This window comes from Zingiber officinale, chromosome 2A (genome assembly GCF_018446385.1).
Source record: "Zingiber officinale cultivar Zhangliang chromosome 2A, Zo_v1.1, whole genome shotgun sequence".
Lineage (NCBI taxonomy): Eukaryota > Viridiplantae > Streptophyta > Magnoliopsida > Zingiberales > Zingiberaceae > Zingiber > Zingiber officinale.
The window spans coordinates 91,183,529-91,198,281 of NC_055988.1; the positions used below are offsets into that span (position 1 = coordinate 91,183,529).

At 34.6% G+C, this 14,753-nt stretch overlaps 2 protein-coding genes across 9 annotated transcripts; both read left to right on the forward strand.

The window, feature by feature from the left end:
* Positions 1–1,827: 1,827 nt before the first annotated feature.
* On the forward strand, positions 1,828–9,118 carry LOC122041508 (phosphatidylinositol/phosphatidylcholine transfer protein SFH13-like). 7 transcript variants are annotated; one of them, XM_042601208.1, is made up of 15 exons: positions 1,828–2,102; positions 2,598–2,662; positions 2,736–3,039; positions 3,193–3,292; positions 3,782–4,048; positions 4,319–4,396; positions 4,458–4,559; positions 4,655–4,704; positions 4,792–4,891; positions 5,010–5,105; positions 5,206–5,316; positions 5,857–6,010; positions 6,368–6,744; positions 6,852–6,926; positions 8,724–9,118. In XM_042601208.1, the coding sequence occupies exons 2-15, from the start codon at positions 2,641–2,643 to the stop codon at positions 8,739–8,741; spliced, it is 1,854 nt and encodes a 617-aa protein (XP_042457142.1). In that variant the 5' UTR covers positions 1,828–2,102; positions 2,598–2,640; the 3' UTR covers positions 8,742–9,118. The 7 variants fall into 7 exon arrangements, with proteins under 7 accessions (XP_042457142.1, XP_042457143.1, XP_042457148.1 ...); XM_042601209.1 differs by having other exon boundaries at positions 1,828–2,013; XM_042601214.1 differs by having other exon boundaries at positions 1,828–2,013; positions 5,206–5,244.
* A 912-nt stretch (positions 9,119–10,030) lies between these two features.
* Positions 10,031–14,260, forward strand: LOC122041509 (nucleotide-sugar uncharacterized transporter 2-like). 2 transcript variants are annotated; one of them, XM_042601216.1, is made up of 8 exons: positions 10,031–10,308; positions 11,436–11,587; positions 11,749–11,957; positions 12,078–12,171; positions 12,676–12,842; positions 12,916–13,086; positions 13,665–13,761; positions 13,828–14,260. In XM_042601216.1, the coding sequence occupies exons 1-8, from the start codon at positions 10,230–10,232 to the stop codon at positions 13,942–13,944; spliced, it is 1,086 nt and encodes a 361-aa protein (XP_042457150.1). In that variant the 5' UTR covers positions 10,031–10,229; the 3' UTR covers positions 13,945–14,260. The 2 variants fall into 2 exon arrangements, with proteins under 2 accessions (XP_042457150.1, XP_042457149.1); XM_042601215.1 differs by having other exon boundaries at positions 13,665–14,260.
* Positions 14,261–14,753: the final 493 nt, after the last annotated feature.

A 14,753-nucleotide genomic window follows, 5' to 3' on the forward strand; every position in this document is an offset into this window, starting at 1 on the left:
CAGAATTGGTCATCAGGTTGATGACTAGCTCCACAAACCACTGGAGGGTCTTTCAGCGTGCTTTTGTCATCACTCACACACATCCTGGAAAACTTCTCAGGAGGTCATCCATCCTTAGATTACTCCAAGCCAAGCACACTTAACTTTAGAGTTCTTAAGTTTGTGTTTCCGAAAAGGAAGGCGCACCTTGATGATATGGATAGTACCATTTAACCTTTTAAGTCATATTTAACCAGAATCTCAGAACCGGGTTATTACAATCACCCCCACTTAAAGACACAACGTCCTTATTGTGTAACCACGAATCACACCACAGACAAATTCCAGAATCTCCCTCGTTAGGTGGTGCCCTAGGTGCTCCTGGCACAGGCGCACTCACGGTCACAAGGTCGCTCTGATACCATCTGTGACGTCCAGCCCCCGGGTAGGCTCCACCCGAATCGAACTGGGAACGCCACCAGAATTGCCCATCAGGTTGATGACTAGCTCCACAAACCACCGGAGGTCCTTTCAACGTGCTTTTGTCCTCACTCACACGCATCCTAGAAAACTTCCCAAGAGGTTACTCATCCTTAGATTACTCCAAGCCAAACACGCTTAACTTTGGAGTTTTTAAGTTTGGACTTTCAAAAAAGGAAGATGTACCTTAGTGATATGAATAGTATCATCTAACCTTTTAAGTTATACTTATATCAGAATCGGAGTATTATATCTTTGACATAGGGATTGAAGATAAAATTGAATCTTTGCATGGGGAGTTTAGGGCAATTAACCGTTACTTAATTTTTTATCATAGAAAACTACTTAATTTGTTTCTCTTTATTTTCCTTGCATTTGTTTCTAAAATACATCCCAAAACGGGATAGCAAGTAAAATAGTTCCTCTTATTTTAAACTACTTTGCTAAATTGTTTTTTTTTTTTTTTAAAAATATAATTAATACTGATTAATTACCAAAACTGTATTCTTGATAACAAGCATGTAATAAATTTTAAATGAAAGAAAATAATGTTGCAGATAAAATCAAATCCAAAATAAATTATTCAATTTATTCTATCACAAAAAACCTTATGTAACTAATTTGTATTTTTTTTGTCGAGGTTATTTTTTTAAAAAAAAACCTTTATAGTATTTTATCTTTGCTTCCTGTTCATTCATCTACTAACAATTTATATCAAAGGATAATATAAAATATTGAATCATATATCCACTTTAACTCATCCACCAAGATCACATTCTTGTTGGATATTCCATTATTCAATATCGTGTACAATAATATTTTCTAATATATTATTTTACTAACTAATGAGACTAATAATCTCACACTTTGGCATAACTTAATCAACCTAAAAGCGGCTTGAAGTTTATGATGCCAAAAAAATTGATATAATGAATAAAAATTAGAAGGGAAACTATATTTAATTTTGTCCTAAATGGTTGTTTTATATAAGTCAATATAAAACCATATGAAATAATATAAATTAATTATATTTTTAAAGATAATTTTATAACATTTAAAATTAATTAAACTTTTTTATAATCATTTTATTTTGTAAGAATATCTAGTTTGTGATATTCATTTATTTATTAAATCACACAGTGTTATATTTTAATTTTATTTTAAAAAATTATATTTCAAATCAAATAAGATTAGCCCTCCAATAAATGTTGCAGGGAATGAAAACAATATATAAAAAAGGTCATGGAAATAAAAATAGAAAATGATTGGATATGTGATTATATTAAATAATGAGGAGTAAAATGGAAATACATACTGTGAAGTCTCACTGCACATTTATCCGCATAAAAGGCTTATGCGTCTATCAAATATGTCGATATGATCTCACGGCAAATGTTAAAAGCAAAAAGGAGTCGATGCTGTAATCGAACTCTTGCTTCTCCACACGACGATCTCTCTTCTCCGTTGTTCTTGCGATCCTTCAGTTCACCCTGCCTTGAGCTATAGACTCTTGGTTTGTCTTCCGCTTCCTGTCGTGCTCCTGATCCGGAAGAGGTACTTGCCGGTGTTCCTCTCGTGGTTGCGGCAAATTGAATTCTTTCGATCAAAAATTTGTTCGTGCTCGTTGGGATTAGAAGTGCAAGGTAGTGGGGTTCATTTATTCATTTGACATCGGGTTTTGGGACGGTTTTCGAGTATTGGTTTTTGAGGATCGCTTTCTAGTTCAGATGGATCTTCGATTGAGGGCTATGGTGATTTATGAACGGAGAGATTAAAATAAGGAGTTTATTTTGATCATTTTGGTAACTGATGGATGAATGCAGTTGTCGGGTACCTTTGTCGATACGAACTTCGGCATCCATGCGAATGGATCTTGCGATGTTGGAGCTGTCGGCGAGGTAACTTTTGCTTCGGCGTCGCGATGCATCTCTAGATTCGACGTGGATCTATTTTGTTGAGATGATTTACTAAAAGATATTCTTTTAATTATGATTTTTGATGATTTGTATCTGATGTTTGAACAGTTCTCTGTGTCTTTCTTCCTTTATCGCATTACATTTCCTTTATAGTTTTTTTTTCTTAATATGTCGTCATTTATGGACCTTTTGGTTGATTCTAACCAGAGGCATAAATTGCAGTTCAATACTTCTGAAGCTCGTACACTGAAAAGGTTGTTCATTGATGACTCATGAGCAAAGGTTAGGTGGGTAGTTTAAGGACTCTTAATACGACAACATGGATGGACTTCTCAAATACTGTACCTGTCTTCCTTACAGGATTTGAGGGATCTATTTATTTTGATCAGAGAAAAGAAAGAATACCTGACATGGAAAACTCTGAAGATGAGCTGAGGAGAACAAAAATAGGATCTTTAAGGAAAAAAGCATTGCACGCTTCCACTAAACTTACTTATTCCCTGAAGAAGCGGAGTAAGAAGAGAGTTGATTTCAGAGTTCCTTCATTTTCAATTGAGGATGTGAGAGATGCTGAAGAGGAGCAAGCAGTCCAAGCATTCCGGCAAGAACTCATTACAAAAAATCTGTTACCTGATAAGCATGATAATTACCATACATTGCTCAGGTTAGGTCATCTGTTCCTAATAGTTTGATCACTTGGGTTGACATGATTAGTCTTGTTGTGGCATGTTGTAATTGTGGAGGACTTAATATTTGATATTATGATCACATTAATCCATAAGAAACTTTATCAAAGTTTTTTTGTATGTGTCTCTAGATTCCTTAAAGCCAGGAAATTTGATTTTGAGAAAGCAATACAGATGTGGGACGAGATGCTTCAATGGAGAAAACAATTTGGAACAGACTCAATTCTGGAGGTAATGTATTATTCACCAATCATGGTGTAGCTGTACATGCCTCCTAAGAATGGTGACTATCAAAAGCGAGCATTAGTATTACCTTCTTTATTACTTCAAAACGTATAGGTATTTATTTATGCCTCCTATAATATTTTTATCATTTTCGAGGAATGAAACAAAACCTAATTACCTATAGTAGTATACCTATGACTATCCAGGTAATTGAGTCCAAATAGTCTGTATTCATGACTTGCCTTTACTACTGTAATACGTGGATACAACATGTAATGGATATAGTAATGTTAATGCCAATTTCATTATCTTAGATATTCGCATTTTTTAATAAAAATTAAAAATGGGAACTGTCTGGGCCAGAGAATAAAAAAACTAAGCTAGATACATTTGCATTACTATCTATATTAGAAGAGTTCTTTTGATGTACTGAAGTCAGCTCTTTTTAAAACAATGTTTGGCATGTTGATCACACAATTTCTTGATCAATTGAAGGATTTCAATTTTGAAGAGCTGGAGGATGTCTTGCACTATTATCCTCAGGGGTATCACGGAGTTGACAAGGAGGGAAGACCGATCTATATTGAGAGGCTTGGGAGTGTTGAGCCTGACAAGCTTATGTGCATAACTACAGTGGAGCGCTACTTGAAATATCATGTGCAGGAGTTTGAGAGAACCCTGAATGAGAAATTTCCTGCATGTTCTATAGCTGCCAAAAGATATATTGGCTCAACAACAACAATATTGGATGTACAGGGTGTAGTATGTTTCTATCATGTCTTCCTATGAGCTTTCTTTGTACGGTTCTTTAGAAATATTTCATTAAATATTTTTTCTTCATTCTTCTTGTATTTAACAAATAACAATACCTTTTGGACAAAATGGAAAAGATTAATTATACTTTTATGTAATTTCCTGCTATATCAAACACTGCTAGTGGCCCCTCAGTTTCATTTTTATCTATCGATTTGGGCCATTTCTTTGTCATCTGAGTGTGATTTTTTGAACTATCTGGTGTATTATTGATTACAGGGATTGAAGAATTTCAGCAAAACAGCAAGGGATTTGTTGCTTAACATGAACAAGATAGACAGTGAATACTATCCTGAGGTAGGACAAAATTTTCTCTGCATCTTCTAGGAGGAAGGCTCACATGTTTAAGTTTGTGCAGACACTTCATCAAATGTTTGTGATAAATGCTGGACATGGATTTAAACTTCTGTGGAACACTGTAAAAGGCTTCCTCGATTCCAAAACAACTTCAAAAATACATGTAAGCTAAATTCTTCCAAAGAATTAGTTTGTTGTGTCATATAGTCATATTTGTTCTGTTCTGCATGGCATCTATGGTAAAATTTTCTTATGTAGGTTCTTGGTGCAAAGTACCAGAGTAAGCTTCTTGAAGCAGTTGATTCAAGGTTGGTAGGCTTTGAGTTCTTTGCCTTTGGATGTCTTTTATCATACCCATGACCACCAGACTCATGTAATTTTTTTTTTTCTTACAGCCAATTGCCTGATTTTCTTGGTGGCACATGTACTTGCTACACTCAGGGAGGATGCCTCAGGTCTAAGAAAGGACCCTGGAACGACCCAATTATAATGAAAGTAGGTAGCTCCATCTTGTTACTTGCTGCATTATATCATATTCTATTTACTAACAAACTGTCCCATTAGACTAATATTTTCTTCAACTGAGAGATCTATTGCTCATTGTTCTGTGTAGATTGTAAATTGCATTGGAACATCATGTATTAGTGAAATCAGGCATGGACATGGCCAACAGATCAATGCATCTTATTCCAGGCGACATCCATCAAAGGCAAAATATTGAATTTGTAACTTTTGTCATGTTTTCGATGTATATGTACATTTTCCTTTTTTGTTGCCACTAAACTGACTTCATGCCCTTTGAATAGCAGAGAAGTAACAGAGGTACAACTGCTGGATCAGGATATGAGGTAGACTATCTTGATTCTCCAGTCATATCAATGACTCCTGAACATAATCATTCAGCTCTGGTGCATGAAGATGTGAGTTTGATGCATCTGACTAATAAACACTTAACTAAAACTAATTCCAATGTGTTTTTTTTTGGCTGTGTATGCATTTGGGAAATGCTCCATGATGATTTGAATAATATTGTAACATTCACTTATCATACTATGGAATGCTGTAACTATGTCTTAGTTGAGGTAATTATGAAGTTTATTACATAGAAAAAAAGAATAATTACCCTCATACATCTAGTACAGAAATAATAGCAATTAAAAGATAAATACATTATGTGGGACTAAATTATATTTTCAAACACTCTCCTCGAGCTGAATTGTAAATATTTATCAATGCCTAGTTTGTTACACAAAATAGAAAAAATCTGTCTCCTACAAAATAGAGGATACTGCCCAAATTGAAATTGTGGCACTGGTGATTCTATTTGAGTCGTCTTCTTCATCATCATCAATTTTTAAATTTATATGTGTGTGCAATTTTTGTAACTGGTAAGGTCGCTGCACAATTGACTAACTACTACAAAATCTTTATGCATCTCCTTGTCTTCATTGTCTTGACAGGTCAGAGCAGCAGATTCTATGTCTTCCTATGGATGTACTAATCATGTTGTACCTGAACCATCTGGCGGTAAAATGCCAGTATCTGCAGCGAACTTGTCTGATGAAGTAAAGGATGATAGCCATTCTTTTCCTGCAAGAGCCTCACATTCATTAGGTAGTATGGATGATCTAAATGCCTTTTCCTTAGTAACCAAATTTTTGGGTTCTTAAATTCTTTTTTCACGAAGAGAGAAAGATCATATAGCACTTAAATTGTCATGTAAACCTGCACTAGACCAAAATGACCATCGTATTAGTTTTTCCCAAAACCCGAGTCCCTTGAATGACAAATCTGCTGAACTCTACAGTCACAGAAGCATCCATACACAAACACTTGTACAACCATTCATTTCCTTTATTATCTAGTTTACTGCTTGCAGATCACAAAGTTATATTGTTCTTGAAGCAATAACAAGGAAATTATTACTACCAGGTAAATTGGTGAAATTTTTATCTTTATTTGATGTTTCAGGCAACTTGTCCTTTGAGGGGCACAATGCCACTGAAAATGAGCCAAGAGGAAAATTGCAAACTTTTGGTAGAGCATTGATCACTTTGTTGGTAAAAGTATTGTCCTTCCTTGGTATCTTTCAATCTAGAACAGACCAGAGACTGTGTAGCATTCACCCATCAGATAGACTGAGGTTGATACATGATAAACATTCAAACTTAGAATCTGCCAAGGAAGATGATGTGACTCCATGTATCCAACGTCTTGATAAGCTTGAGTCATTGCTTAATGAACTTAGCAGAAAACCTGCAGAAATTCCACAGGAGAAAGAGCAGGCAATCCAAGATTCAATGAATAGGATTAAAAATGTTGAGTCAGATCTTCACAAGACAAACAAGGTAATGCAATGCTTGGATATATTAGCCATGCCCATTCGAAGTTGTAGTGTATCATTCTCTGTTTTTGACATTTTGATCCCAGAATTTGATCTAAGTTCCTCATTCAGGTATTACAAGCAACTGTGACGAAGCAATTGGAGATTGAAACGTCTATAGAAGCTCTAAATGATACTACTGTTAGGGTATGTCCAGAAAATTGATTTCATATTTGTAGACCATAATTCCCCTCATCCATGAGTACATTTGATTAGCGAAGAAGCACTAATCTTTTCAGTTGCTTATTGCTCTTATTTGTTAACTTGTGAAACAGGATATTTCCTTTTGAATTTATCTATTGGTTATATTTAGTATCTTCAGTTGGAAAAAAATAAAAAAAGGGCAAATTAGTTAATCTGTTAGTGTTTAGGATTCTGATTTGCATACTTTGCATTTAAATAAATGTTTGATACTTACAAGTTATAATGTTAAGTGGTCTTTTGAACAGGCTAAGGATTGCTTGAGAGAGTAAGCAAGAATTATCTTGATATGTTAGGAAAAATTAAATCACCACTCCTGAGTTTAGATCTTTCTAACTCTCTTGGTCAGTCTGGTTCACAAATTACAATACACTAGGAATAAAATAACTATTCCTATGGAATGAAATTAGGGAAAATGATAGAATAGTAAAAGTATTCATTAATTTAGTTCATGGTATGGAAGAGATATAAAATATATATTTTTTTTAATTCGTAAGAATACTAATAATAACAGACAAGGAATAATTTTCACCAAAACATCTATATATTCTATACATGAGATATTTGTTCAATTCATATAGCTCACATAATCTACTCAATCAATTGGTTTTAACTTATCTACCTTGTCCAATATGCCTAATCCACCAATTGGTCCACACTCCCAATATGACCAAGCCATTTAGCTTGACTGCCCCTCCTGACCTAACTGATGCATTTACTTGCCCAATTTGCTTTTCCTATTGGTCCAATTGATTAACTAGTCCAGTTTGGTGGGTCTAACAAACCTAGTTAACCTCCTTATTCCACTGACACATTTAACTTGTTTGGTTCATCGGCTCAGCCAATCGGTTAACTCAACCAACCCCTACTATTTAGTCCACTAGGCCCGCCCAACTTGATTAATTTGTGCAGCCTTACTAACCCATTTTATAGAGGGTGGTCAACCATTACGACATGATTGAGTCGATTGACTCATCTGATGCGTTCGACCAAGTAGTCTATTTGGTCCCTCTATCCATATTGGTACATCCTATTCATTGTTCTAACTAGTATACTCAGGGCATATGACTAGCCTCTTCGATTCACTTACTTTATTCTTGATGTGTATACTTTGAACAGTTGAATAATGTAATAATATGTTTAATAATGGATAAGATAAGGAATAGCTACTCTTATAAATTGAAAATCACAAATCTAACAGAAATTAGTATTCTGAGCTCATTTTTAGAATCGCAATAGAAATACTTATTCTAAAATTCACAATCAATAAAATAGTTATTTTTGTGAACCAAACCCATCATCAAACTTTGTGAATTTTGATGCACTAGGTCTATGATTTTGGCCGATTACTATTCTAAGTGTTATTTTTCTGAAATCTTTGCTCAAGCATATTTACACTCAAGTGAGATTAGCTGCTCCTAAATATATTGTCAATCTAGTATCAAGGATCTCAAATAGAGATCTTCAACGTTTGATCCTACTGTTCATGTACCTGGAAAAAGTTGTAATTAGCCATTCAGATATTGAAACATGGTGACCTTTTCTACCAATTGAATTTAAATATTTATCTGTTATGCAATCTCTACGAATTTAAGGCTCAGTATGATTTATTGAAACATGGTGTTCTTTTCTTGGAATTGAATTTAAATATTTAACTTTTATGCTATTTTAAGAATCTAAGGGTTACTATGGTTTATTCAAAACTGACATTGATTGGTTTTGGGGTTGTTCCTTTTTGTGCAGAGGAGAAAATTTTGGTGATGCCTAAGGTAAAGTTCTATAAACAGAGATGACCACACTTCCTTCCATACTTCGCAATTTTTTTGTTCTTTTGGCAAAGAAAAATAGAAGAAAAGGAGTTGAGTGGGGGTAATTAGGAAGATCACAGTGCATCAATCATGCAAGAAGCAGAATGTGTGGCAAGAAGCTTGCAAAGAGATGGACAATGTAAAAGAAGAGCCTAGTAGATAGATAAAACATGATTTTTTTTTTCCCCCTTTCATCTTATTTTCCCACTTGTTCTAGTGTGAGTTTTTCCTGGACGCAATTTATGTAAATAATTGTAATAGGATGTTGTTGTTTGATGCCTCAGGGTGTTCATGTACTGCTTACATGCTACATCTAGTAGACTTCATGCTTCTTCATTCTCAAAACAAGTCAAACATTTTTATGAATAGTTTGTTGGTGCAATCAGTTCACAAGGCCAATTATTTTACTTCTAATAAATATTTTTAGTTGACTATAAAAAAATATAAGTACCAGTTTTTATGGAAGTAGTATTTCTTAATTATACTGTGCGACAACATAGATAAAATGTATTAGACAAACTGAGTTAAGTGATTTGAATTAGACGCAATAGGTTTTCAAGTAGCTTGAATTGGACGACTGAATATGTGGGATTGAACAAATAGGTCGGCTTGGTTGGTTAAATGGGTAAGCAGACGAGAGATTGGATAAGTCCTAAGTTTTGAAGGACGGTTCATACTCTTTGAACGTCCTTCACATGAGGGAGGTACAGAAAGTGTGAAGTTTGATGATGGTCGAGTGGATTAGATAAATAATTTTTTTTGGCAATATATTTAATATTTTTACTTAAATTGAGATACAGCTCAAAATGATAATTAAAAAAAGAAAGCAATATATTTTTTTAATGTTATTTAGGGATGCAAATATAGAAAAACAATATATCTTACACAATTTCAAAATTCATCAAGGATAGAAAGGATTAATGAAAATAACAAAATTTGATATCTAAAATTAGCAAATGAAAAGTTGAAATAGAACTTGCTCACTCGATTACAGATGGTGAATTTCATTTTGCTTCTCACGTCATTAATTTCATCAAAACATCTCTAAAGATTAAACTATAAAAATATTAAAAATTTCACCTCTAATTATTAATTTATTTAATAAAAATGATATGATATATGCGTGTCATAACATGCCAAATAAAGTTTAAAAAAATCTTATATTTTAAAAGGCATATCGGCCATTTTATTTTTTGGAAAAAAAAACATTAAATTTAAAAGAACAAAATGAATATTTATCAATTCTTCTAATTCGAAGGTTACATCATCGAGTACGACGTCCCCTCTTCCTCACTCCTCCAACTGCTTTCGTCGCCTTCGATCGCGGTGCCAGATCCTAAAAATCAAGGCTCCTCCATGCTCTGCGCGCATCGCCGGCCTCCTCGCGGAAAGATAGGATCTTACGAGTCGGCTTGATGCTTTTTTGGCCTGGTAGATCGGAATGGGACTGTTGGAATCAATATTGGGCAAGGATGGGAGGAGGCTCATGAAGCGCAAAGACAGTGACGCTGGGCAGCAAGGTATGTTTCTCTTTCTCGTTTCAAAATTTTCCATCTATGAGTTAGGGGAAACTGATTCGTTGAGTGTTTTAACTTGTTTTATTGGTTGATTTGGTTTTGATTTATTTTCTTGCTTCGGAGGTTTTGTGCCCTAACAATGATGAATTTTGTTATCTGTCCAAGGAGTATGGATTAGCTTTTAAGGTAGAGGGTTGTTTCTTTGTCGGTGCCTTTTCTTAGTGTAGATAAACAAGGGAACGTGTTTATTTCATTCTGATGCACTCTCCTCGAGAGCCTGTCCAATAGGCAATTACCTGACGTAGATCTTGAATCCTCGATGTCATTACTATTTTGCTCATAATTTCCGGATAGATGGGAATCGACTTGTAAAGTTAGGTCTTATTTGTCAAAATGCGTATTAGTCAAACTAACGCTTTCTTTCATGCCTAATTAAAACTGGTAACAGGTGGTATAGAATTTTAGACTTTATGTATTGGATCCTGTGCAAATATTTGAAATTGCAACGATATCTTAATATCTTTGTAGATTTCATCAATTGCATCATTGTGAAACTATTAGAAAAGATAAAAAGGGATTGCTATCCAAAAGCAATTAAATATAGAAGATGAGTACTGGGAGAAAATAGATTAAGATGGTATGACATGTTCAAAGGCAAATCATATCTCCTATATGTGGGCAAATCAAATTAATTAAATGTGGTGGTTTAGAAAATATAGGGAGACCATAAGTAACTGTATCAAACGAATACTACCTATATTTCCTTTCATGGAGTTCAATAGAGGGATATGATTCACCTAATCAACCTCAAATAGTTGGGATTAAAAGCTTGATAATGATGATATCGATCACCAAGATCGATAAGGATGAAAGTGAATGTCCTAAGGAGAAAAGTAAAATGTATGATTGCCGAGTAGGAATTCCATTTTCCCCTCTTCTTACATCACCTTGAATTCCTATTGCTAAACTCCCAGCATTATTAGTTTGTTTAAACTTCTATCTCAGTAAGGCTTCCTTTGGACAAAAGACATAATTCTTTTCCAGGTGATAATGGGGAAAGCAAGCAGAGTAGGAGAAACCACCAAATTGCTTCATTCTGTTGATTTTTTTCTCAATCCTATGGCTTTCAGGTCGAGCATTGGAGGAGCTACGGGGTACTTTATACAGTGATATTCATACTTCGGAAGGTGCAAAGCGCCAGCAGCAAAAGTTATGTGGTCCATTTGTGGCATTGACCTTCAATTTCATTGTGGCTGTTGGAATAATCATGGCCAACAAAGTGGTGAGTTTCTCATTTCTCTTAGGCAAACTCGGCACTTCCTATTCTTCATGAACCCTACTCCTGTATGGAACAAAGTCCACACATTCCTTCGGAATCACTGGATTGCAAATTCCTTCAATATGAGTCTTTACTGAAGAAACCAATGATCCTTTATTTTACAGGTCATGGGCAAGGTTGGATTCAATTTTCCAATCGCCCTATCTTTGATCCACTATGTAACTTCTTGGTTGCTCATGGCTATCTTCAAAGCACTATCACTGTTGCCTGCTTCGCCGCCTTCTAAATCTACACCATTTTCTTCTTTATTTGTCCTGGGTGCAGTGATGGCTATGGCCACTGGACTTGCTAACGTTAGCCTACAACATAATAGGTGATTCCCATCCATGTGCTACAATATAACTTGAGTTGTGTTAATTCTTTACTCCAAAGTAATCCTATTTCTTATTCTAATGCTTCCACCATTTCCATTGATATCTGATTCTTATTTCAGTGTGGGTTTCTATCAAATGGCTAAGATAGCTGTGACCCCGACAATTGTTCTTGCTGAGTTTATGATTCTTAGCAAGAGGGTGACGCTTCAAAAGGTTTCTACTTATGATTTCCTTTAGAATTTTATTTAACTGCAATTAATCGGTCTAGCATAAACAGAAAAAATTTAGAAGCGACCAATATGTCATAGAAGTTGTATATGATTGTATTTAGGACTTGCTCCAGTGGCTTTTTTTGCTGTTATACCCTTACCAAGTTAAGCTTAGCATTGCCTCTATATGCAGCAGAATCTAGGTAAGATACATATCCACTCTTATAACCAATCTTGATAAGTTATGGAAATAAATGATATTTCAACACTTATTAAAGAAAATGGGAGAAAATTTTGACTGTGACTGAAAGATGAGATTACTGATAAAAAGAGTTTCCTATGGATATGCATGCAACCCAAGTTTCTCTTCTGTACATGCTAATTACATTTGGAGACATCTGGACTATAAATGAGTTCATTTTGTTGGACTGTATGTGGTTTAGCTATAAATGATACCATATTATTTTCAAAAGAATCTCCAACTCTTCTTTTTCTTTGTCCAATCCAGGTTATCACACTGACTATTGTATCAATCGGTGTGGCTGTTGCAACAGTTACTGATCTGCAATTTAATTTTTTTGGCGCTTGTGTTGCATTGGCATGGATTGTGCCTAGTGCTATAAATAAAATTCTATGGTCAAATTTGCAACAAACAGGCAACTGGACTGCACTCGCGTATGTGGAAAAATTATATAACTTGATCTGTTCACTTCTAACAGTGCTTCTAAATCAGTTCCCATCTGACCAGGTTAATGTGGAAGACAAGCCCAATTACCATATTCTTCTTTGTGGTTTTAATGCCGCTGCTAGATCCTCCAGGTGTATTATCCTTTAACTGGACTTGGAACAATGCATCTACCATCATCATATCAGCGTTATTTGGGTTTCTTCTCCAGTGGTCTGGTGCTTTGGCACTTGGGTGAGTCGGCAAGTCTCTAGGAACTTATAATATGATTGTTTATAATTTGAATATACTAAATTGTTCCTTAGCTGCACTAAGTGATCAAGTTTTCAACTTGACACGAAGGGATATTCTCATATGTTTGATCTACTCTGTAATGTAGAGTTGTTATATTTCATCTGTTCAACATGATTGTTTTATTAATATTTAGAATTTCTCCTATTTTGTGGAAGGTTAGCAGTGATAGAACAATAGGTTTGAATTATAAGCTTATAAAGCATTTGATACTTCCCGTGTAATTAAAAACACAATTGATTTAACATCATTAGAGAAAGAAAAAAAAAAATGAGATTACACTATAGCTTGAGATTTCAGTGTAGCTTGTCCTAAAAGAATGAAGAGAGGGCGTAGCACTTAATCAGTGACTAGTAAAGGATTTCAGTCACTTAAGTTGGCATGTAAAAGTTGAGATTTTCTGCTTAGTATCATTATTTTTGTTGTACAGTGAATAATTAGAATGTCTTCTGCAACTTTTACTGCCTTTAATCATCATATCACTAAAAACAACTCTTTTGGATCTGATTTATACTGCACAGTGCAACATCTGCAATCTCTCACGTTGTTCTTGGTCAGTTCAAGACTTGCGTAATCATGCTGGGTGGATATGTGTTCTTCAACTCCGACCCTGGAATGGTTAGTCTCAGCGGAGCAGTTGTTGCTTTGTGTGGGATGTCATTCTACACTTTCCTCAACTTGCAGGGATCGAAAGAGTCATCAGCAGTGACAAAACCACTACTTTCAAAGCAGAATTCGATTGCTGCAAAGCCCAAAACAATCATCGAAGAGGATGAAATGGAAAAGATGGATTCTGTTTGACTGAGCAACTCGGTGCAGACGACTAAGTCGCTACTTTTGAAGCAGAATTTCCCATTGAAGAGGACGAAGTGCAAAAAGCAAAAATATATTCTGTTTCAACAGACAAATCCGTGGACTGGTCTTGTTGTTCCTTCGATTAACCTTTTTAACCTTTGTTTGTCTGTTCATTTTCTCCGAAAAAGGATACATGTTTTTTTTTTCCCCTTTGTTTTAGTTTTAACTTTTAACAAGCAGAGCATACTGTTGCTGCTGAAAGCTGTAAGTGTGTGTGTATATATATATATCTGAAAAAGTGTTCAAACCAATTTTTTCAAAACCGTCTCGGGCCGTGGCGGTCAAGGCAGATCTTGATCCATTTATTGTCCGGCACACCAAACAAGTTTGCCGGTACTGAAATGTCATACCTAACAATAATTTTGACATACAGAAAAGATGTATAGATACTGTATTAAGATTTCGATCGATTTTAGTATGTATAAATTTTATACACGTTTATATTTAATTTTAGTATTGATAAACGAATGCTAAATTATTAAATTGTATATCAATATCTTATTAAAAAAATTTAGTATGATATAATATTATATATATATTTTTTGGTATGATATAATATAAAGTTTGAAATATTAAATTTTTAATATAATTCTACATATTTTGATGTGATACACTAAAATTTTTGCTATTTTTTCTACTATATAGAACTGGACTTCCTTAACATAGCTAGCGTTAGACGAGTAAAACTGGAATTCCTGTTTTCTTCCTCTTAGCCACGTGTATACAAATGAATTTGTTCATATTATGACATTTTC

What these genes read in the sequence shown, in the direction of transcription:
- LOC122041508 (XM_042601208.1), top strand. Translation starts at nt 2,641, where the DNA reads ATGACTCATGAGCAAAGGTTAG. An exon ending in TATTGGATGTACAGGGTGTA is followed by an intron (nt 4,049 to 4,318) that starts GTATGTTTCTAT and finishes TATTGATTACAG; the next exon opens with GGATTGAAGAATTTCAGCAA. An exon ending in CTTGAAGCAGTTGATTCAAG is followed by an intron (nt 4,705 to 4,791) that starts GTTGGTAGGCTT and finishes TTTTTCTTACAG; the next exon opens with CCAATTGCCTGATTTTCTTG.
- LOC122041509 (XM_042601215.1), top strand. Translation starts at nt 10,230, where the DNA reads ATGGGACTGTTGGAATCAATATTGGGCAAGGATGGGAGGAGGCTCATG. An exon ending in AGAGGGTGACGCTTCAAAAG is followed by an intron (nt 12,172 to 12,675) that starts GTTTCTACTTAT and finishes TGTCCAATCCAG; the next exon opens with GTTATCACACTGACTATTGT. An exon ending in GGCAACTGGACTGCACTCGC is followed by an intron (nt 12,843 to 12,915) that starts GTATGTGGAAAA and finishes CCATCTGACCAG; the next exon opens with GTTAATGTGGAAGACAAGCC.